The sequence below is a fragment of the Elgaria multicarinata genome, chromosome 9 (genome assembly GCF_023053635.1).
Source record: "Elgaria multicarinata webbii isolate HBS135686 ecotype San Diego chromosome 9, rElgMul1.1.pri, whole genome shotgun sequence".
Lineage (NCBI taxonomy): Eukaryota > Metazoa > Chordata > Lepidosauria > Squamata > Anguidae > Elgaria > Elgaria multicarinata.
The window spans coordinates 21,543,930-21,567,626 of NC_086179.1; the positions used below are offsets into that span (position 1 = coordinate 21,543,930).

Below are 23,697 nucleotides of genomic sequence, written 5' to 3' on the forward strand. Positions count from 1 at the left end.
AATTGACCAACCAATTAGTAAATCTTCAAGCTCTCCCTATTGTTCCCCAAGAGGAGGGCTGATTTAGATGTCACCTGTTTAGCAGATTATGGCAGATGGGAAATAGGGCTGCTGCTGTTCTGAACACACTCGAATGGTTTAGCCTAGGGGACAACCGGGTTTTCTACGTTACAGTAAAGCAGATGATGCACATGAGAAGTGTGAGTGAGTCTTGCCACAGGCCTCGCTTACATGGTTTTGAGCTTGGGGTTTGCCTGCATGTGGGCAGACCAGAGTCAAAGTGTAAGGTGGCCCATATGCCCTCTTTTACAGAGAACCATAAGAACTCTTGCCCATCAATCAACAACTGAAAACCTGGGCAGCAGATTGACCAGGCAGATTGACCCAAATCACCTGGCCAAAGTCTTCCATGCTACAGTGAGATGTACTATGTTTCGATATAAATTATTGTAATTATTTCTAAATTTGCATATGGATTAGCACATGCAAATTTTATGTAAATTGGTGCCCTCTTTGGATTATGTATTTCCTCTTCTTTGGTAATTCATAAGTGGCCACCCTAGCCAATTTTTCCTTGCTTAGCCATTCCTCTCTCATGAGGCTTCCCCCCCTTCTTATTCAGACTTGACTTTTTCCCATAAAATAGTCTACGTTTGTTCATGTGTGTGACTGTGTGTGCAGTACCATTTGTTTCTGGTTTATTGTTCTATGTATCTAATTTAGCTTCTAGATTGTCCTTATATGTGTATTTTACCAGTCATACGTACAGTCTGAAATGGAATGTATGGATCTGAGTGAGAACGAAGTCGTTGATTCAGATAGTACACTGAGTCTCTTGCTCACAATGCTTGTAAATTGTGCAACGTGTGTGTGTCTTATCTATTGCCCCTTGATTATAGCAAGCTGTTGAATAGAATTGTGCAGACTTGTGCAGACTTCTACTGTTACTTTCTACTGTTAGTTTTTCCCTACCCTGTGCCTGCTTACCCTACCCTGTACCTGTTTGCATTCTCTTCCCCTCCTTATTGTTTTACTATGATTTTATTAGATTGTAAGCCTATGCGGCAGGGTCTTGCTATTTACTGTTTTACTCTGTACAGCACCATGTACATTGATGGTGCTATATAAATAATAATAATAATAATAATAATAATAATAATAATAATAATAATAATTCATGAATCCTTGGCATGAGGTGGGTTAGGAACTGAAATACATATGTATTGTTTGGCATGGCAGAGCTATAGGATGCAGAAGAAATCGATTTGAGGAAGGCTAAAGAGTTAGGGAACATCTGTTGTTGAAACTGGGAGGCAGGCATAGATGTGGGACTGAGGAAGAGTTGGCAAATGTGCTAACTGGTCTTTGTGTGAGCTATTGCTTTGTACAAATCCATGCTCTCTCTTGGTGTGATCACCAAGATACTGGAAGATACATGCACATTGTTCACTCAGTATTGCCTGGCTAAAATGGAAGCAACCTAAGGAACCAGCTGTGAAGAGTTGCAGGAGTAAACGATCAGGTCTCCTGGGGGATGGGATATTTTCAACCCAGTTATATTTTCCATCCCTGTGGAAAAGTAGGTTCTTATATTCCCATCTGAGAGAGGGAGGGAGGGAGATGATTATAATAAATTCACACAGACATTTGGAAAGCTCATAGAAACATCTGCATTCTGAGTGGGACAGATGTGTGGGTTGTAGATCCTCAGGGCAATGATGAATTCACATGGAGGGAGAATATTGCTCATTGTTGTTGCCATGTTAAGTCTTTGTTCTGTCTTCCCTTTGATGCCTACTCTGCCTTGCTCAGACTCCGTTTCAAAGACCCAAGCTCAGGAATGGAGTTGCATTATCATGGGGCAGTCACAATGCACACCTTATTCATCTTGTCTTGATACAAGGATTGTCATGTTCTTGATCATGGAACAGAGGCAATCTCTTGGATGCTTTGAGCCCAAGCCCAGTTAGAACTTTGTTGGACAAAAGCAGCACTTGGCATTCTGTCCTGAAGACAATAAGAAGCCAGTGTGAACATAGAAACAATTTTTTCAATCCACCGCTGGAATTATGCAATATCCATGTTCTACATCTATTGAAGTTTCCTGATAGCCACCAAAAGTAAGTCAATGAGAACCACATTGTAGTAATCTGGCCTCTAGGTCAGCCTTATGAAAGCTGGTGTCCTCCAGAACTTTTGGAACAACAACTCCCAACATTCCTGGCCATTGGTCATGCTGGTTGGGGATGATGAGAGTTGGTCCAAAATATCTGGAGGACATTTGAGGAAGACTGGGATACGGTGATGAAAGTGAGAATAAATCATCGTTAGGTCTAAATCTAACAAACTACTTCTGACAAAAAAGGCAGGGCTGTCAGCAGATATTCTTGGCCGTTCTCACAAATTAAGATCCCTATTAGTACAACATACCAAGGACTTCTCCTTATATATGGCTCCCTATTCAGTCGCTTTTAAGTCTTTACAAAAATAAAGGAAGTTAATCCCGACAAACTTTGTTTAGATCATGTGTGAGGTTGTGTTTCGATCCCATTGAAATAACTGGAGTCAAATTAGCCTCCACAACTTAAAGGCCTTTGAAATTAACAGGCAAAGTTAGTTGCAACTAACTTGTCTCATGGATTTCAATGGAACTTAAATGCATCTGTTCTATTTCAGATTGGGGCCATGCTAATTTTTTTTTTCTTACAAGGGTGCAGTGTACTGGGAAACCCTGGGTCCACCATCTCTGGAAGATAAGGCTGCAATCCTATACACATTTACCTAGGAGTAAGTCCCAGTAAACTTGCATGTGGGGTTTACGTCTTGAGTAGAAATATAGAGGATTGCACTGCAAACTGTTTATAGGTGGCGAACAACATTTATGACTAATTGTCAGATGGGAGATTTCAGCAATCCTTGTTATTGTTATAGAATGTGTTGTGATGCTTCAGTGATAATGAAGCTGCCTTGATATTTATCCTCACAATTCCCCTAGAACTGAATGACTCCTACTGACTGGATTCATCCCCTGCCGACTTGAATAGGAGCCACAGATGGTACATGCGGTCAGGTCATATGGGAACATTAAGGGGGAAATGGCATTCAAAGGAAAGAATGAAAACAAAGCTGACTGTGAATCAGGAAAGGATGTCTACCTAACCTTTGTAAAGACTCCAATAAAAGCACCATGTGGATTTTCATGTTCAGACTGCAGGGCACAAGCCAGTGTGTACTTGTCAAGCACAGAGTACAATTAGGTAAAAACAAGTATGGATTCCCACAGCACATGTTAAACTATGGAATTCGCTACCACAAGACAGAGGCCTAATCTACAGCAGCCATTTGTTCCAGAATAGTATCGAGGTCATCCCTACAGCACCACATGATGTTCACCTACTCCCACAGTGATTCCAAAGTCTGTGGCTGGTGTGCCCCACCTTCCTGAAGCTGTTGCTGTTCAGCATGAGCTCCCAGCTCAATGAACAGCCAACCCGCTGTCAGGGGCGTGTCCAGTGGTTTTGGACGTGTGCGGGAGTGGGCATCCTCCATTTTCAGCACAGTTTTTGATTGGTTATCGGCGTGTTTTGGCGCCCATCGTGTGTATTTTTTAAAACACAAACATATCAATGCGCAGGAGTGCATCTTTGACACAGTACCTATCCCCCCAGTGTTTCTGTGTATTTGTGTTGGTGCGCATCTCAGAGGCAGTATTAAAAAAAATTCCATGCCCCTCTGTCCAGTCCTGCCCACTTCTCCTGATACACCTTCAGAAGCGCCATCACAGGACTCACGGCCTCCCGTAATGGCTCTCCTTTACTCCCGGGAAACTTCCCTCTTCCGTGCCCCATAAGGGATGGTCTTGGAAGCTGGAAAACCCGAGATCATCCCTCCCCCCTCTCGAAAAATCTCTAGGTGTAGATGAACCCGTAGCGATGGCCAACAATTTGGATGGCTTTAAAAGAGGGTTAGACAAATTTCTGGAGAAGACTATGAATGGCTACTAGACCTGATGGCTATATGCTACCTCCAGTAGTACAGGCAGTATGACAACGTAACCAATTGCTGGGGAACATGGGCAGGAGGGTGCTGTTGCACTCATGTCCTGCTTGTGGGTTTCCAATGGGCAGCTGGTTTACCACTGTGTGAACAGAATGCTGGACTTGATGGAACCTTGGTCTGACCTAGGATGGTTCTTCTTATGTTCTTATGACTACAATCTTTACCTGTAGTGTAGGAGAGTGAGCAGCCAAGGTGCAAAAATCTGAGAACTCCGTCAAATCCTTTGCTACTGCTTGCACTGAGATGGAAGAGGTTAAGGCAGCCTTGCTCAACCTGATGCCCCCCAAATGGGTTGCCTACAACTACCATCATCCCCAACCAATGTGTGGGGATGGTGGGAGCTGTAGTCCAACCCATCTGGAGGACACCATGTCGAGGAAGGCTGAGTTAAAGAGTCCTGTGCTTTTGTCCTAGCTCTGATGAAAGGGATTCAGTTGGTGGGATGGGGTGAAGAGAACTCCATCAGGAGCACAATACTTTATTTTGGTGGCATGCTGGCAGGAGCACTACCCTGGTAGATTGTGCATGTACTTTAAAAGACTCCTTGAAAGGTTTCAGTAAATGTCACTATAGGGTTTAATAAAATTATGTGTTCTGGCACTGAATCCAACTACATTGCTGTAAAGTTTAATCACTGAAATATCTTATGCAAATAATGATGTACTTTTCCAAACTGTTCGCTGGTTTCTCATTGTTTGACATGGCCCCTTTGATCATTTGCACTGATTTGTTTCTGGCAGCACTGATAGGCCATTGGGGGGAGTGAGAGGAGGGATCTAAGGCACACCCTCCCACTTCCTGCCTCCAGCAGGTGATCAGCACCATCAAAGCTGACTACGGTCTTTTGGGTACAGAAATCCTTCCCTCTGTGGTGGTAGTCTCTTCCAGAGAGCACTGCTGACATTTATGTACATGTTTCACAAAAACATTCCACATGACAGAGAATTCAGTATGGCAATTTCCATCCAGTCTTCCCAAGAGAACACAAGGACAAGTGAGAACCAGAAAAAGGGATCATGGTGGATAGTTCAATGTAAACGTCGACTCAGTGTACGGCAGCAGAGAAAAAGGCAAATGATTCCATGCTGGGGAGCATTAGGAAAGAGATTGAAAATACAACTGCCAATAACGCAATGCCTTTATACACATCTGTGGTGTGTCCTCAATTGGACGGCTGCGTGCAGTTCCAAGTGCCGCATCTCACTGTACTAGATACTGTAGCTGGAAAAGGTGCAGCAAAAGGCAAGCAAAAAGTTGCAAGCAAGTCCCCTACAAGATGCCAACATTTGGGGCTTTTTTACTTTAGAAAAAGGACAAGTTAGGGGGAGGGGTCACGATGTGGCTAAAATTATGCATGGTCTGGGGAAATTGGATAGAGAGAAGTTTCTATCTCATAATACTAGAATGTGTGGCAGTAATGCACCTAGGTAATTTTAGACCTTGGACCTAATGGTCTTACGGTGTGTGTGTGTGTGTGTGTGTGTGTGTGTGTGTGTGTGTGTGTGTGTGTGCTTTAGAGGGCCTTTGTATTAGATCAGTTGTGAAGCAGGCAATTAACAATTCTCTTTTTCACCCTCTCCCCCACCTCCATTCCATGCTTTACAACTGTCGCTACGTTCCTATTAAGTTAGAGCAAAACTGTTTGCTAACCCTGATTTAAAACAAAATCCTGAACATGAGCAATTTTGCACTTTAAACTCACGTAATTCATAGCACCATCATGACTACAGGAATAAAATGGAGTTTGCTTCTGCTTCTTTCATCACCTTCTACTCCCTGGGTGCTTATGGTGGGGTGGACGGACTGGCTGTACCATTGACCTGGGGTCATCCAATGAAGCTCAATGGTGTGAGGTTCAGAACATATTAAAGGAAGTACTTCTTTGCACAGCACACAGTTAAATTATGCAATTTGCTTCCAAAAGGTGTAGTGATGTCCATCAATGTGGACGGTTTTAAAGGGGGATTAGACACATTTATAGAGGATAAGGTTTATCATGATGGCTCTACATGACCTCCAGCATCAGAAGTAAAATGCCTCTGTATACCAGATACTGGGGAATGACATCAGGAGATGGCTGTTACCCCATGTCCTTTATAGGGGCATCCCATGGGTATTTGGTTGGCCGCTGTGGGAAACAGGACGCTGGACTACACAGGCTTTTGGTCTGATCCAGCAGGGCTCTTATTATTTCTTATCCATCCCATGCACCTGGAGACGATGTGCATAAGGCAGGGTGGGGAGAAGCACTGGATGTGGCAGAGGCAAAGAAGACATATTTGCACAAGTGACATATCTCAATATAATTTCTAAAACTCTATTAATTGAACAGGTAAAATACATCTTGTCTATTTCTGTTACAAAATATTAGCCATATTTTGGAGTCTTTGCTAGATGTGAGCACACTCTCTCTCGACTATGTACAGAAGGAAATCAGAAACGGACGGATGAACAGACGGGTGCTCTCGAATAGCCTACACACATAGGTAAGTAACATCGTTTGCTTTCCCGCTTGGAGAACGAAAAGAAACATTTGGTGGGATGTGCCAAGTGATAACCGAGTGAACAGGAAACAAAACAAACGAGAGATCTTTAAAGCTTCTGACCCAGGCATGGCTGTGAAGGAGCAGTGGAGACACGACGGGCTAGATAGCCTCTAGAGAGTTACAGACATCACTCAAGAACTACTATCAACATTCCTAGGCTCTGTTCTCACTGGTGGGTTTATAGCAGATGAAATATATTACCTAGGCCCAGCACAGCAATTGGGATGCAAATCCTCTCCTACCCAGCAAGCATGTTTTGTTTTTGTTTTTAAAAACAGAATCTTCCCAGCACGCATCAGCTCCAGAAATCCAGGGAACAGTGCTGTTTTCAGCTGCCCCACAAACTTCTAAGAATCATTGCTTCAAAACAATAATGCTACATGATAATTATAGTAGTCTTAAAAAGTAACAGCAGCCCCTATAATAACCCAACTGTGGGCCAGAAGTGGTTTGCTCCATTAGCGACTAATGCTGTTTTCCTCCAGAAGAAAAATATTTGTTTCAATTTAAAGCCTAAATATGTACCTTTAGGAGCAGGAAACATATACTTTTAGGAGCTGAACAGAGAGGCAGGAAAAGGTGAAAATGTGTTGTTGTTTTAAAGTACTCGGTACAAAATCATATAGCAATAGCTGGAAAACATGACTTGAGCTATATAATGTATTCTTTTCAAATATGATAGGAAAGAAAATTCAGTAATTGAACCTTTGTCTTATATTCTCCAGATATATTCTCTGGATACAATTGCAAAATTCCCTGCCTAGGGGTTATCATGTAGAAGAGCTGGGGAGAAATTATCTATCCAAAACCCTGGAGGTCCATCGTCAGCTGTGATTGACACCACTGAGGTCGGTGGATCTCTGGTCTGCCTCAGAATGTATTCATTGGAATAACCCTAGGAGCCTATTTATACTACAAACCTATACAACTTTTATACCAGCTTAACTATCATGGCTTCTCACATAAAACAAGAATGATACTTTCATGAGGTCACAGAGAATATTCTGCTACACATCCGTATTCCCTACCCCATTTGCAGACCTATGGTATCAGGGTTCCCTATTGAGAGAAAAGAATGTTAAATCGGGTTAAATCTGTAGTGTAGATGCACTTCCAGAGTTGTTAGACTGCTTTATTTTAAAGGGTATTCTTTATACAAAAGGTGTATCAGTTATTGCAGGTTCACAGAACTTAATGGGCATTCCTTATTTCATGCATGGTAGCTCCAGGGTGTCATTCATTTTGGAAATGTTTATTGAACCACTACAACTAATCCCTAATTAGAGGGTTCCTTAATTGGAATGGAAATGTCTGAGAATGACTTGTATACAAAGGTGTGTGCACTCAAGCCGCATTGAAATGAGTAGATGTCTGTGTGTGCATAACTATGTCCCACATTATGGCCAGAAAGTCTTATGAGATGATGTTGTGGGCTTTCATTTTATGGAATATAGGCTCATTTTCTAGACTGACCTCAGTGGTGTTGCATGTATGCACCATTCCAGCTAGGACACTGCTCTGCTTCTCTAGAGAACTGCTGCTTGTTTCTCTTTTTAAAACATAGAATAAGCCAAAGATAGCGCTGTAAGTCAGTAGTGCACTCTACCTTTCAGACTTCCTTCAAGCAAAACTTCCTGCTTGAACTCGAGACCAGAAAGTTCCCTGCTATTCTCACTGCAGGAAAAACACCATAATCTCTATCTGTGAATTGCTTTGGGCAACATCATCACACATAGCAAGTGGCACATCAGGTCTTGAAGTTCGCCACCAATTTAATACGTTTTAATCTACCATCCCTCTAACTGCACAAAGCTAGAGAATAGACTGGGGATGCTTCCAGACTAGAAGCTGGATCCAATGATGTCATTCTTCAAGCAGAAGGGAAACCGCTGGCTGAATGGATCCCACCCCCACCCCTCTGCAGCCCCAGTCCCACCCCCCATTCTGAAAGGTTGGCAGTTTTAGGGGTTCTGTGGCTGCAGTGGGGAGTAAAGAGCAGGAAATCCCGCTGCATGAGCATTAGTCCTGTTGCGCATGAATACTTCTGCTTGGAGCCAAGTTGCGCTTCCTATTGTGCAATTGCCATACTTCATTCACTGAATTTTACAGGGCTCCTGAGAACATTGTCTTCCATTTGTAAGCCTCCCATGTTTTCCCATCACTTCTTCAGTCTTTTTTCTAATCACAGAAAATCTGTTAAGGATGCAATAGCTGTGCAATGTCTTTTGATTGGCAGTACTAGAGTCCTCTGTCTGGAAGCAACCTGGGTACAGTTGTATATCTAGGAGGGTATCGGTGTAAATCTCTTCTGCTATCTAATTGACTAGGCACATGTGGCCCTTTAAATATGGGCCTTACTTAACATGGGCTTCAATTAAATACTTTCACGCTGTCTTAAAAACAACAACAACCCAACAATTCTCAAGTACAGGCCTACAGAACCTCAAGAGATTAAACAGCTATGGGATTGCTAAAATAAAAGAGAAACATGGACATAGAACTCTGAATGTCATGAAAAAATATCTGATTCCCTTTCATACTAGAACTCATGTCTTTCCTCAGCCATGCTTGTGGAGGCAAACTATCACCTTTTTCAGGAGTAATCCAATCCTACGCATGGAGGGGAGATGGGGACATGCGCTCCACCTCCTCATGTTGACAGGGAAGGTCTGCAGCAAAACTGTAGAAGTGTTGAGCTGAACCTAGTTACAGTGCTCGTGTGGGTTATGGTTTCATTACAGGCCTGCCCTATCCACATGGGGAGTAAAGTGAGGGGTGGAGATGGAATTTGATAATGCCTGAAAAACGCTTATATGAAAAACACCATTCTCTCTTTTTGGTCATGTCTATACCTGCCTGGCCTATCCAGATATGCCCAGGATTCCAGAACAGCCTGTAAAGTATGTATATATCCCATTAAACACAATCAGTCATAACAGAATATAACTGGTGACCACCTAAATAAATACTTTATTTACAGTGCAATCCCATTACTCTCAGATAAGTGGGTATAAGGTTGCAGCCTTAAATACTTAAAGCAGATGAAATGGTTAGTCATAATGACTCTTAGGATCATGAGCACTGAAATGGCTTCAGTCCCCCAAACTGAAGTAATTTACAGCATCCTGGTCATCGTGAACTGCTTTATTGGGGTTCACGATCATGGGAACGCCATAGGTGCGTTCAGTTGAACGCACTTACAGACTCCTCTTGAGACCTTCGTGTTCATCGCACAAAGATCTACATGGAAGCTGGGCACAAGGACACATTGGGAGTGGAGGTTCCGTGTGTGCCTATATCTTCCTACCCAGTTCAGCCCTACACGCAAGCAGGAAAATGTCTGAATAGGTCTTTGGTATCCCAGTATTCCTTGCAGAAAAGAATTCCATTGCATAGGTGTTGACTGCAAGTGGAGGCAATGAATGGTCTACAAATGTGCGGATGGTGATGATGGAAGAGGAGCAATGGAGAATATTTTCAGGAGAAGGGATTGGAAAGGAACTCATACAGCTCAGAAACCCCTAGCCTCGGTTTGTAATCTCTGCCTAGGCTTGTACTCTTCGGCACCAGCTCTCTCATCTGTCAGTTTCCTCCTCCCATCCTTTCCCATCCTTATCACCTTGGCAGAGGAGAAAAGGAAGAAAAACACCATCCACGGTTAAAGCCAAAGTCTGATTCAGACTTGTTCCGGCATTCTAAACTGTCCCTGCAGATGTGAACTATTAGAAGTGATGTCCTTTAGTCCTCATGGAGGAATTATATACACATGTACATACACATACTACAATTCTCAGGGCTCCCTTGAACCCTGGAGGTTTTGAGCATGCTCAGAAGCCTTCACTGTAGATAGCTAGGAACTTAGGGCAAGCCCTTGGCTTCTGCAAATGCTTTCCTTCTCTTCCTCCTCCCTGCCGCCTGAAACCTTTCTGCTCAGGAAAGGAAGGATGACACAAAACTTGCAGATAGGGCTGGTGATGGTGATGGGGGAGCTCCCCTAGAATGGGTCTTTCCAAGCTTTGGGAAATTCTTCAAAAAGGCTCAGAAAGATTCATCTTACCTAATAAATATAGTGCCAATCAATCAGTTAATCAAAGTGCCACAAGCTGGGATAAGAAAGAAAGATTCCAGATCTGAGGCTTTAATATCCAGGCGTTCTTGAGCCCCAACACCTTTTCTTTTAGAAATCAAGCAGGGTAGAGGAGAGATCGACATCTCAGGCAAAACAACTTCCCGTGATGAATACCTTCACATCATCCTAAATCTATTATTAATCACCCTGATCTCTCACTCTTCTAGGAACGTCATACACTCTCATAAATATTTCATCTAAAAAACAATTATTTCGTCAAATACTTTAAGGTTTCTGTTGCCATTTTGTGTTAAATGTCAAGTAAAATCTAATTTATTTATCTAAACAAACCAATCCATCCATGCTTTAACTAATGCACTGTGCGGAAACATGTGTGGCTTCCAAGAAAGCAGAAATGTCAGAAAGAGAAAGAAGCCAGTGATTCCTAGAGGTCTCTCAACACAGAGCCAGGTACAGCCGTGGGGCCTAAAATGGACAACTCTGCCCCTCTTGGCAAAGTGCTTGCATTGGAGTGGGGAGGGACTGGACTGCACATTGCCTCTATTTTTGCCATGTTCTACATGACACCTGAAACTGTCTGTGCATGCGTGCGAACAAAATGTATTGCAACTCCCAACCCCCCGCCCTACAAACACATGCCTTTTGGTGATCAGAGCTGTACAGTGGACATTTGAAAGAGACTCTAAACACTCAGATATGAAAACGGATATGGAAGGCCTTGCCTTATTCCCCGGGCCTTCCTCATGCGACTAGCTTCTCGCTGAAACAAATGCCAACACAAAGACCCAGAATGACAGAGGTCTGCTATCAACCACCCGAGGTAAAGGGTGCTTCAAATGGAGGCCTCCTCTCATGCTACCCATCAAACGACATTGTGCAGCTATTCTGTCTTTCCTTCATGGATTTTCTGTTAGAAGAAAAAAGGCAGAGGAAGCAGTAGGAAAACATGGGAGGGTTCTAAGTAGAAGACGAAGACGTCTAGATCTCCCGCACAATTCCATGACTGATGCAGGACGATTCCACAATAAAAACCTTGTCTGGAAGCACCTGAGACACTGTGGCTATCACAGTGCAGGCCTGTAGCCAGGGGTGCGCTAGGGGACCCCTGCCCCCCTACATTTTCTCTACCCCCCTCAATTTTTATTTTTTATTCAAATAATTAAAAACAGTTTACAATTTTGTCTTTAAAAGGCCTGCAAACCAGATGAACCCCCCCCCCATTTTTTGGACCCCTCCAAATTTTAGGCTGGCTTCAGGCCTGTCTCAGTGCTACCTTGCATAGGGTGACCATATTTGGGAAACCAAAAAAGAGGACACCTAGTGTGTGTGGGGGGGAAGCAGCTTTCTGAGTCCTGCAGAAAGTACGTTATTCCCCCGTCACCTTAAAGAACCCGATTGGAGTGGAGGAGGGGAAAGGATTTCATTCTGCACCACCACTATCCACTCCAATTGGGGCCTTTTCTATAATGTCCACGAATGACCCACTTTCCTCTTTAAGACCTCAATTGGAGCTCGGGGTGGGGGAATGACATGCCTCAAGAAAGCATATCATTCCCTCCTGCCATGCTAATGGCAGCCTTAAAGAGGAAGGTGTGTCATTCCAGGACATTATTGAAAATTATAGAAAATCCCCCCTGACACCATGGAAAGAACAAAAACCAGGACAAATCCGGGGAAATCCTGACAGTTGGTCACCCTAACCTTGCATGATAAATCTACACCAATGCATCTCCACTGTAGCAGGCCTCAGGCATGCCAGTGCAAGACAACAAAGATGTTGCTTCAACACCAGCTGATTCCTGTGTTTCTGCCTCACATGAAAAGAAAAAAGCCAACCCTCTCTCTCTCTCTCACACACACACACACACACACACATCTTTAAAAATAAATAAATAAGAGTCTTAAAACTTGTTCTGCCCTATTTCCAAATGCTATAGTTGATCTTCTTAAGCCTCATAGGGAGATAGGGTGAGCAAGCGCAAAGCCCTTAAGCTAATTAATACTGCTCCTCCCTCATGCGTGGGGAGGGCATTTTTTTCCTCTAAAAATACAGCCATAGCTGATTTTAATACCATCTTTGTGCACGTCAGCATCTCCGATAAGAGTGAGGAGCTGAGTGCTGCATTTGTCTCCTCCTCCTTGAACACCCCACCCACCCTGCCATTTTGGGGTCATGTTTAAGAGAAAGAAGGAAGGAAATAGGAAGTGAAGAGGAACCAACCTGGTGTGTTATGGGCTTGTGCTTACACGATTGGCAACACTCAGGCAACAACCCCTAAATTCACTTCCATATATCTGATTTGTTTTATGTGTTCATTAAAGCAAAAGAAAAAACAAAAACAAAGACTGAATAATGAGGTGCTCTTTGCCTCCCTTCATCTTGATGAAGAACATTTCATTTCATTCTCTTGAAAATGCTAGGGCAGGTAAAGGTCAGAAATTCAATGCAAGCACACAGAGTGGTCCGGAACCTGACCCAAGGTGGTGTGTTTCCATGCCTATGTAAACATATGTTGCTCACTCCAGATAATGTCTCTAAGTAAACCTCTGAGTAACTAACTGCAACCAGCTCACAATGTAAAGAGGGAGGTTGCAGGAACGTGAATGTGTACTAGGGGAGGACCTGGAACTTATTTTAAAATGTGTACACTGCTGGCATGACTGTGGGAGAGATGCAGTAGACACACACCCCTTCTCCCACGCCTTGTTTCTTCTACATCCCTGGGAACATAGAAAGCCCAAAGTTATTTGGGCTGCTGTAAATTGTTTGTGCACCAAAGATTCAGGTTCTGTGTGAAGGACGTACACATTAGCCAAGAGGATAACGGAGAGTTTCCAAGGGCTGAGACTACCCTCCCTTTTGGAAAACAATCCCAATTTTGTTCGGTAAACTGTTCTGGGCCTGGGACAGGCTGATAAGCAGGACAGATGATGCAACCCTATGCATGTTTAAATAGAAAAAATGTCCAACAACTCCCAGCACTCCCTAGCCAGCCATGGGCTGGCTGGGGAATGCTGGGTGTTGTAGGACTTTCCCCCCTGTTTAAACCTGCATAGGATTGCACCCTAAAATAAAACTACAAGAAAGGAGCACACTTTCATCATTAGTAATGTAAGTAAGTGGCCATGCCAGGAAGATTTCAAGATCCAATCTCTACCTCTACCCCCCCGCCCCCAACTTCCCCAGAATGGGCTGGTTCTTCCTTTAGTGGGCAGGATCCACACACATTCAACCACAAAGGTGTGTATTTACAAGTAGTGCATTTCTGCTGGTGTCCAGCAAAGCTTTCTCATTACAATGCAGGTTTTTTGTTCTGTTTTTTGATGTCCAAAGTGTGGCTTGTCTTTGTGTTCAAGTGCAGCATGGGCTGGAGAGGAGCCTTCTCCATCTCCTGCTTTCCCTCTTTCTCTTCCAGTCGGCTCGCTGTGAGAGAACGTGACGCTCCAAAAGGCAATGAGAAGAAAGCGTGATGAGCGGCGGAACACGTTTTCAGCTCCGGCTTAGCAGCAGCGGCGGCTCCTCAGCTCCAACAAGGCGGACTACCAAAGTCAATCCCCCGCCCCAAAAGCTTAAGTCAAGTCTGTTTTGGTCAGAAACCTGTGAGATTTGGTAATGGTGAGAAAACAAGGAAGCTTCAGAGGTAAAGAAAGAGAGACAGAAAGAGAGGGATCTGAAGACAGGAAGCAAAGGACAGTAAAGCTCATCAGAAGCAGGGTAGCAGGACACTACCGTGCATGTTGGGAGGAAAGACAGCACATCTGTGCAGCTGAAAGGGCAGGAGGCTGGGCAAGAATCACCTTCTGCAGGTGGGACTCCTCACAAACAGGACCATTTTGGGAGAGGTGATGAGGAGTTTGGTACAAAATACTGTCATGGATTTAATTCCCCCCCTTTCAGTTTTTGCATTTCTCTCTCTCTCTCTTTCTCTTTCTCTCTCTTACTCCTTCTCTCTCCTTTTCATTTAGTTTTACTAAAAAATAAATCACAAACTAGATTTTTCTTTGAAGACAGAAAAGGGTCCCGGGGTGAGTCTGTGCTGTGTTTGGCTAGTGCTGGTGGAGCTGCTACACTAGACTGCGTGAGCCGCTGGAGTACCTGCGCCTCTGAAGCAGGGAGCTGGGGGGGCAGGTCTGGTGTGGGTGGTTGTAGGGCGGCGGCGGAGGCGGAAGAGGGGGCTGATGGATGATTTTCACCGGGGTCCCTTGGAGCCTGCTGCCTAGACCGTGCAAGGGGGTGGAGCTGCAGGAGTCGGAGGACACGTAGCGCGTCAGAGTCTGGTTGAGGGCCGGCTCCATACGAGCGAGGCACGGCTTGTCCAAGACTATCACTTTGACAATCTGCTGGCACTGTACAAGTGTCCCCGCCGAGGCAGGGTAAGAGGGCACCAATGCTGTCTCCAGCCTCTCTCGCGGCATGTTAGGAAGCGTGCTGGGCTGCGTTCCACTCTCGAGCCCCGGGACAGAGTTGTGCTGGTACGTTTGAAGCCTGTTGTGAATTGACACCTAGTTTAGAAACAGTCAAAGAAGCATTAAATGTTACAAGACTTCTTCCCAGCTGCTACGACGGGCTGCCCTTCACCCAACCACCCTCCAGCCACCATTCGTCCCCGTAAGCCGCGGCCCACCTTAAACATCACCCCCTCAATCCGTTCCTCCCCAACCCCCAAAACACGTCTCCTGCCCAACGTCTTTCCCCACCACTCCCGCAGGCATTGCCCCTGAAAGTTCCTTCTAGAAATAAAAAGAATCCCATTATAGCAAAGGCAGCGATGCTGTTTCCACATACAGCACAACCTCAACTATCCAGATTGAGCAAATGCAGCCAGGTAGTGGCACTTAGAGCAGGTCAGGGAGAGGTTTTAACTTAGCAAGATGAAGGCCTGGGCCCACTGCCTCTCACACCGACAAGAACAGCTTTATTGTTTGGGTTGTTCTTTTCAGTTTCAGTTGTCTTTCACTTAGAAGGAAAGCAATTGGAGGATAAAGACTTTCTTATTTCTTGCTTTATAGTTATACAATTTCCTTTTCAATGCAGCTGTGCTCTGTGATTGTTGCTCCTAGGAATCCACAGGCCAACAAGGCAGAAAGAGGGGAGGATAATTGAGGTTGCACATCTTTGCGGGGAAGGGAAAAATGAGTTTTGCTGACGCTCAAAGAAAGACTTGAGCTTTCCCCAGCTCCTGTCTTTCTGAGAAGGAAGGCGCACACATGACTCACTAATCTGTTTACAAAAAGAGGAAATTAAAGAGGGGAAAAAAAACTCAAGCAGAAATCTGACATATTTCAGCAAACTTGCAGCTCACTCTGATCCACTTGATGGTTTGCAAGTGAAAGGAAATGATTTTACATATGCCAAAAAAAGGAAAAGAAAGAAAGTACCCATCCAGCTCGTACAATGATAAAAAAAAATCTGATGAGATGGTGGCAGATCAGGTAATCTCAGAGAAAATGGAGATGCTTGCTTCTGCTGAGGAGTAAGAGGAGGGAGAGGGAAGGAAAAGGGGCTTGAAGTGTCTTCAACGAGGAAGTTCACATGGTTCCCCAATCTCAAATTGAAAACTGGAACTAAGATGGAATGGAGTTCATTATGGAAGGGAAAATCTTTGGGACAATGGGCAAAACTCCTATAAATAAAGAGTTTCAGAAGGGCATGGCTCTCCAGGAGCCTGGAGGCTGGGCAGGAGAGAATGGAAAGAGAGAGGTCTCTTCCTTGGAGGACTAATGCCTGATGTGGGGTCCTGTCTCCTTCATTGTGGTATTCCCTCCAGGCACAGTTCTTTGTGAACTGTCTCCTTTGATTTTTACATCCCTGAAGTGAAAAAAAATCCCTTCATGAAGAAATGCCTGCACAGGCCCAGAAGCTGTGTATGAGGCCATGGAAATGCCGGTCTTTCTTCCCTTTTAGCAGGAAGATAGTCGGGATAATGAATTCATCATGGGCAGGGACTGAGGAACAAGCACACCTGTGGTGGGTGGATTTCCTCACAGGCTGTGGAGCAGAAAGCTGCAAGGGAGCAAAACAGCCTGAGAGAGCAGAGGCCCAAGCAGCAGTAATCAAGAAGAGAGGTGATGGAGGACCTCTGGGCTCCAGCCTTGGAATGGAGTTTGCATGAGGAAATGGATGTTGGTGAAGAACTGCAGCTCTTGACCCCACGGGAAGCAACACCTGCAGGGAGATGGAGATGGGAGATATCTGTGGGGTGAAAGAGGCTTTCAGGAAAGGCCAAAGCCAGGGCACATGAAGAATTCTGGACGTCTCTCCCAGATGAGAGTTTTCCCAGTGAGCTGGGATCCACAGACGGACTCTGACAAGGGAGCCCTGTCTTCCAAATAAAGACAGGCCGTAAAGTTCCCCCAGCCACCCTCCTCTACACGTTGGAAAATGTTTGGCTTAGGCTCCCAATCCATGAAGAGTCCCAATGAATATGTTCAAAGCCTTGAGAAAGGTGCCAGTGTCTAAGGCGGAAGAGCCTTTGAGGGGAGAGATCATAGCGATGAGCGGGGATCTGCCCAGGGGAGCTCATCTCAGCTGCGTCTCTGATTTCTCCTGAAAGTGCGTTGGGGTGGGGATGAGGAAGGAGCAGGTTAGTCTCCAGAGTTCGGGCACTTGCTCCATGAAGGATGTGTTAACAGTTATTGAAACGGCTTGAAAAAAATGCTTTGAAGTTTAATCTGGATTTGAAAGTTGTATTACCCGTCCTAGCAGTAACTTTTTATTGTATCTCTGGAAATTGGTAAAATTGTCAGTCTGGCTGGGGAGGCATTGATTAAAACCTGAGAAAAGAAACAACAGAGAATGTAAGAAGAGCTGAACTGAGGGAGAATTACTTACCTCAGCTGCTGCGCATTCTACTTACCTCCACTGTGTTATCCGGGACCTTCTCTCCCAAATCTCTTTTGCCTTTGAAAATAAAACAGACCCTTTCCTCAGTGATGAAATACAAGCTTTCTGTCAGAAGTTTCTAAAGGTTTCAGACATGGAAAGCTGCAGGCTGTGGGGAAGGGTGTGGCAGGGGTTAGATTGAAAGAATGACCCTCCCAGAATATGTTTTTTGGAAAATACAAGCTCTACTTTGGAATGTTTCAAGGATCGGTTCTATAGAATTACTCCTCAAAGTGACTGAAGACAGTTTGCTCTTCTTCCTACTACACAACTCTCCTACACCCATGGAGGGGTCGTTCCCCCTCCTTTAGCCCTGTGCTGGGGTGTGTGGGGGAATTATTGAACCTCCCCTACCCAGCTGTGGTCCTGATCCAGATAGGGGCCTGTATTTTTACAGTAAAATAAAATTTAAAAAGTTAGAATCAGCTCCGTGCTGTGCATTTAACAAAGCATACACCGTTTACCCCCAAGCCTAATGGGATTAACTAAACTTCTGGGTAGGAAGAGAAAACCCAGAGCACAGTGTCTAACCTGTCGGAGATCCTTGCTTTGATTGCATTTCCATCTGAGCCCCATTGGTCCTGAAGGAAAGGTTCTTTGCCCCATGCTGCTTCTCCAATTCCCCTGAGATATAGGATGGGGGGGGGGGGGGGAAGTAAGAGAATCATAGAATGGAGAGTTTGCAAGGCAGCTAAAGAAAGTACATCAATAGGAGAGATAGAAAGGAGGATATGGAAGTGAGGCAGAAGGGACAGCAGGACGCAAAAGGGGACAGCTAGAGAAACAGCAGGCAGGCAATGTATATCCTGAGCATGCCTACACACACACACACACACACACACACACACACTCATGTAATTTCACTTCAGCCCAAGTCCCCTGGCTTGGCCTGAGGTGAACCTACGGGGTGGCAGCAGCCCACGTGGGTAATTGTTTGTCCTTCCCTGCACGGCTGGGAGATAGGGCAACCCCCTCCCTCCTCGTGACAAACTCTATTTATAGATTCATTTCTTATGGCTTGGAATGAGTCTCTCTGTATAAATGTAGCCATATATCGGGCGTTCTACCACTGGTTGGCTGGGACCATCGATGGTAAGAAGCCATATGGGCAGCTGGCTATGGAGAAATCCTTTGGGACAGATCTGCTGGGAAGTATGAATCCGTGCGAGAATTGTCAGGCGGAACCTCAGGCCCAGGGACTGAATGGGACCCTCTTGGGGTCCCAATCTGTCCCTCTGGAGTTCCCCAGAAGTTCACGCCTCTTCCCCTAACTCCACCCCCTTTCCCGCAACTACTGATCGTTTGGTGGTTTCCCAGCGTCTGTGCAGCTTTTTTCTAAAAAGTTGGAATGCCTCTCCTAAGGTTTAATTACTGCCAGTAAAAGCTTTAAATTAAAATATGCTAGATCGTTGGTATTTTGGCCTGCACCTTTTTCTTTGGCTCCACCCCATTTTGCCTTCAGACCCACCCACTTCTGGAATGTGGCCCCTGAAAGCTTCTCCAAAATGGAATTCAGCCCCCAGGGCGAAAGAGGTTCCGTACTCCTGATGCAGAGGAAACCTGGAGGATTTTGTCCACTCAGGAAAGATTAGATAGAGAAGCTGTTTCCAGAAGGAGGGCTCCTAGCGCTACCAATCAAAAAGCCTTCTTCCTTTATAGAGTTTTTTTCTGGTAAGAAAGGGGCTACAAATGGACGTCGACAATTTCTGGAGGACCCCCTGTAAAATTCTGTGAATGAGGTAGTGTGATGGCACAACCAAAGCCTTGTCTAGAAATACCCACAATTAGCAGGCCAATTGGAAGAACGTAGGTGCAGAATTCCCCAAGTGTATTGCATTCACATATCAGAATCACCAAAAGCAATACGAATTTCGCTCAGCCCAGCCCAGCCCACAACCAGGGGTGCCGTTTTGGATCAGTAGGGAAGGATCAGACTTTACATGGTTATTCCCTAGGAACATTTATATCTCTGGCGAATTCACCGCATCTACACTGGTAGTAGTTATCATTATAAGTAATTAATGGGGCCAAGAATGACACCATTTGCTTACAAAAGCAGGAGGGATGCCCAATTATCCAGTGTCAATAGCATTCCCATAATTATTATGCAGCATAAAAGAGTGCTTTCTTTTTAAGTCACAAAAATGCTCTTAAATACACCACTGTTTTGGCAATTTAAACTTGAATACATTCAAGAGAGGTCCTTCAAGCCTTGCTGGGAAAACTTGCCCTCTGCCCCAGACTGAAATCTGAAATGGCACCCCTGCCAACGACAAACACAAAAATACGTGAGACGCAGACATATGTACATACAGACAGAATGATTGCAAGAAGTCTGGACCACGCTGGGAGTCTTACATTCAATTCGTATCTGCTCTAGCTCCATCACCTCTGCTATCGACTCCTTTAGGTCTTCCACAAATTTCTGCATTTCTTCTGCACCCAGAGCACAGAAATGGAGCACCTGTTTCTTCTCGGAGCCTGAAACTGGAGTCACCAAGGTGATGCCGTGGGGGTAGTCTGTGCAAAAGAAGGGGAAGGAACATGAAAGAAGTGTTGTGGGTTCCACATATTAAAAAGGTTGAAGTAACTGGGAGAGGAATCATAGCTGACTGGTAGACAAAACACTCTGAATGCAGACGCTCCTAGGTTCAGTCCCTGCCACCTCCAGTTCAAAGGATCAGGTAGCCACTCCATCAGATAAATGGACAAATGGGAGAAAACTGCCTGTCGAGAATTATTGCTAGTCAGAATAGAGGATACTGCAGAGATGGCCACCCCCATCTCCTCCCCAAAATTCATAGCAAGATATTTTTAATGGTGTCCGTAGAAGCTAGAGAGCTAAAAAGAGGTCATAATTAGCTTGCAAACAGGGTGAGACTAGGCTTGAGATATCAATCAATGGATGATATCTCTTCTATATGTGAGGTTCATAAAGACTGCTCTGCTCATCTGCTCCCTTTTCTGTTCAGGTTTTCTATACGAAAATGGGACAAATTATCCTGCATGCCTTGCAGTCACTTGCTCATGCATTATCTTGTTAATGTATACACGTGATATATCTCACTACCGTCATATTTCTGGTGGTATCTGAGATGCCAGCTTATTGGTTTTGGATTACTCTCTGCTAGGGTTGTCTTTCGCATTTAACTATAACACGGTGAAGTTGGTCATCCTTGGTGGGAACACAAAAAGAGAGAATAGTCTCAGGATGATATGAACGAATTTATTGGAGAAAAGGGCTTTTCTCCAATAAATTTGTTCATAGCATCCTGAGACTATTCTCTCTTTCTGCGTTCATCTTGGATGCCCACCCGCCCTGCACCCATTTTTGGTGTGAAGCCTTGTAAACATGAATACAATTCAGATGGCACCATTCTGGAGTGAATTTAAATATATGAGATAGCAAGGGATTTCAACCGACAAAACCAGCCATGTATATCTAAGGCTAATTCTAAGGAGTGCTACAATCAGGACAACACGATCCTTTCCAGATATTCTCCATTTCTCCATAATGCACTATGGGAAAATCAATGGTTGTCTGTAAGGATTCTGGGCAATAGGCTACAACTGAAATTAGCTTCACCAGTGGAATTGTATCCTGTTCCTTCCAACCATTCTCTCATTCAGTGGGAGGCTAAGCATCTTTCCAACCCAAGTTTTTGATGGGAAACCATAGGATGGATCTTATCCTCCAGTGTCATCTGGGAGATGACTATGATGGCGACAAACTTACATTCATTCTCAAAGAGGTGGAACTGCATTCCTAACAGGCTGACTGACTTGCAAAACGTGTAAGTTGAAGAGCTTTTCTTCTTAGGGCAAAGCTTGAGGATCTGTTAAAGGATGCAGAGAAAAGGAGACAGTGTTTCAGAAGCAGCAGCAGCAGCAGCAAAGGACTCTGGGAAAGAGTGAGGCTCAAATAAATGCAAATCCCATAGAATGCAATTTAGGGGTGGAGGGGATACCTTATCAGGCCCAGTGAATGCAGCACCAGAATAATTCAGGGTATAGCTTAGAGTAACGTTTGTCAGGAGATTTTCCTGCCTTGACTCAAATGCAAGAAATTCTAGCTCAGTCCTCCCAAAAGCAAACATGTCTTCTGAGATATGGTTCCAGGGGTCACCTATAAGGCTCTATCAATTCAGCTTAAATTTGAAAGGTGGAGAGGGAACTGGACAGGAAGGCTTTCCTGGGCAGACAGAGTTCCACAGGGGAGGCACCACAACAAAGAAGGCCCCGATCAGCCTTTCCCAATCTGGAGCCGTCCAGATGTGTCAAACTGTAAATCCCATCATTCCCAGTCATCATAGGAGTTGCAGTTCAACATGTCTGGAAGGCAACGGGTTGGAGAAGGCTGTTCTGGATGAGAGACAGGCAACCTGGTGCCCTCCAGATGTTTTGGACTATAATTCCCACCATCCCTGACTACTGGCCATGCTGGCTGGGGTTATGGGAGTTGTAGTCCAAAACATCTGGAGGGCAAGAGGTTGCCTGGGTTGCTCTAGATCAGCCTTCCTCAACCTGGGGCGCTCCAGATGTGTTGGACTGCATCTCCCAGAATGCCCCAGCCAGCTGGCTGGGGCATTCTGGGAGTTGTAGTCCAACACATCTGGAGCGCCCCAGGTTGAGGAAGGCTGCTCTAGATCCTCTCCCCACCTGCTTGCTTCAGATGGCAGGGAGCTTACCCCCAAGCCTCCTATGGCACCCGGTTCTCCCATCTCCCTTTCATTTACAACTGCTAGCACTTAGACCATAGTTGTGGGACTGATCAGGCACCCTTCTCCCGAGGGATGGATGAAGGACAAATCTTCTCCATAGACTAAAGCGGGGCTGGTTCAGTCTACCGAGGAAATTTGATTAGGAAACTGGGAATCGGGAACGATATCAATGTAAGCCTGTGTTTGACAATTTACGGATATTTTCAGCAGACACGTGCTCATGCTCTTGCTCATGTTTGGAGCTTCGAAGAGCATGTTTGCATGTTTTGCGAGCAAAAGTGAGATTCTCACACATCCCTACTTTTACAATCAACCTGCTCATTTTTAAGGTGCACCAAGACTCCTTTGCATTTGCTCTAGCTAACATGGGACTTGTTGCCTTGCACGGAAGCTGTTACATGGGGAGATGCAGGAGAGCCTCCTGCCCCACTTCAACCATGAGCACAGGCCCATTCTGTGTGGAAAACAACCCTTTCCCCATGTTCCCATCTGCTTCTATGTTCTCCATCCATTTTGTCCAACATCACGTTGCAAGTACAATACCCTGAGGGCAGCCTTCCCTAAACTTGGCAGCCTCCAGAGGTGTTGCAAGAATAGCCCCTGCAACATCTGGATGCAAGAATAGCTCCTGCAACACCTGGATGCTTTCCAGTTATCTCTGGTTTAACTGTCCATATTTATCAAAAGATGTGAAGGCAGTGAGAAGAAGCTCCCCTTGCCTTCACATATCACCCAAATGATATGCAGAAAGGAGTCACACCTCACTGCTTACTAATATAATGCCTGCATGCCTGTAAAAGTCTTTGACAACTGAGAGCGACAGACAGCAAAATAGATGTTGGCAGCCAGTGTGGATTGAGTTGAACTTGGACCTGGAGGTGTGCAGTCCAAGCCCCAACATGTAGTCTGGAAAGGTGCAAACCTCAATTTCTCACCAGAAAAATGGGAACAGTAGTGTGCCTCACCCATATTAGCAATCACAATAAACACCAGAAAGTTGTTTGCAAATTGAAAGACCTACATGAATGATTAGGAGTGGGAGTACCTCTTCATGAGTCACAGGGAACATTCCTAGGTCTAAGATTCATTTTTAGAACACACTCTAAGGCTATTCTTCCAAATTCAAATTAGGCATGGTGTGGGGAGAATGGGCAGAGAGTATCTTTCCCTCTCTCACAATACCAGTACCCAGAAGCATCCCATGAAGCTGAATGGTGGGAGATTCAGGGCAGACAAATGGTAGGACTTCTTCTCACAGCACAGAGTTAAACTGTGGAACACACCCTCACAAGATGTGTTGAGGGCCACCATGTGAGGTGGCTTTAAAAAGGGATTAGACAAATTTATGGAGCATAAGGTCATCAATGGCTATTAGTCATGATGGCTATCTCTTACCTC

The 23,697-nt window shown here is 44.9% G+C and overlaps 2 protein-coding genes across 5 annotated transcripts in view; both read right to left on the minus strand.

The window, feature by feature from the left end:
- Nucleotides 1–14,500: 14,500 nt before the first annotated feature.
- LOC134404239 (IQ motif and SEC7 domain-containing protein 3-like) lies at nucleotides 14,501–15,635 on the minus strand. The gene has a single exon (XM_063134935.1). The coding sequence runs from the start codon at nucleotides 15,109–15,111 to the stop codon at nucleotides 14,761–14,763; it is 351 nt and encodes a 116-aa protein (XP_062991005.1). The 5' UTR covers nucleotides 15,112–15,635; the 3' UTR covers nucleotides 14,501–14,760.
- Nucleotides 15,169–23,697, minus strand: part of LOC134404234 (IQ motif and SEC7 domain-containing protein 3-like) — a 96,456-nt gene continuing 87,927 nt past the window's right edge. For 2 of the 4 annotated variants that reach the window (XM_063134928.1, XM_063134930.1), the window contains exons 8-12: nucleotides 21,315–21,414; nucleotides 19,937–20,098; nucleotides 18,110–18,202; nucleotides 17,553–17,596; nucleotides 16,518–17,469 (exon numbers count right to left, since the gene is read on the minus strand). In XM_063134928.1, the coding sequence (XP_062990998.1) occupies nucleotides 17,395–17,469; nucleotides 17,553–17,596; nucleotides 18,110–18,202; nucleotides 19,937–20,098; nucleotides 21,315–21,414 (474 nt within the window). In that variant the 3' untranslated portion in view covers nucleotides 16,518–17,394. Of the gene's footprint in view, nucleotides 15,199–16,517; nucleotides 17,470–17,552; nucleotides 17,597–18,109; nucleotides 18,203–19,936; nucleotides 20,099–21,314; nucleotides 21,415–23,697 lie in introns of those variants that run through there. The other 2 variants (XM_063134927.1, XM_063134929.1) reach the window with 2 other exon arrangements.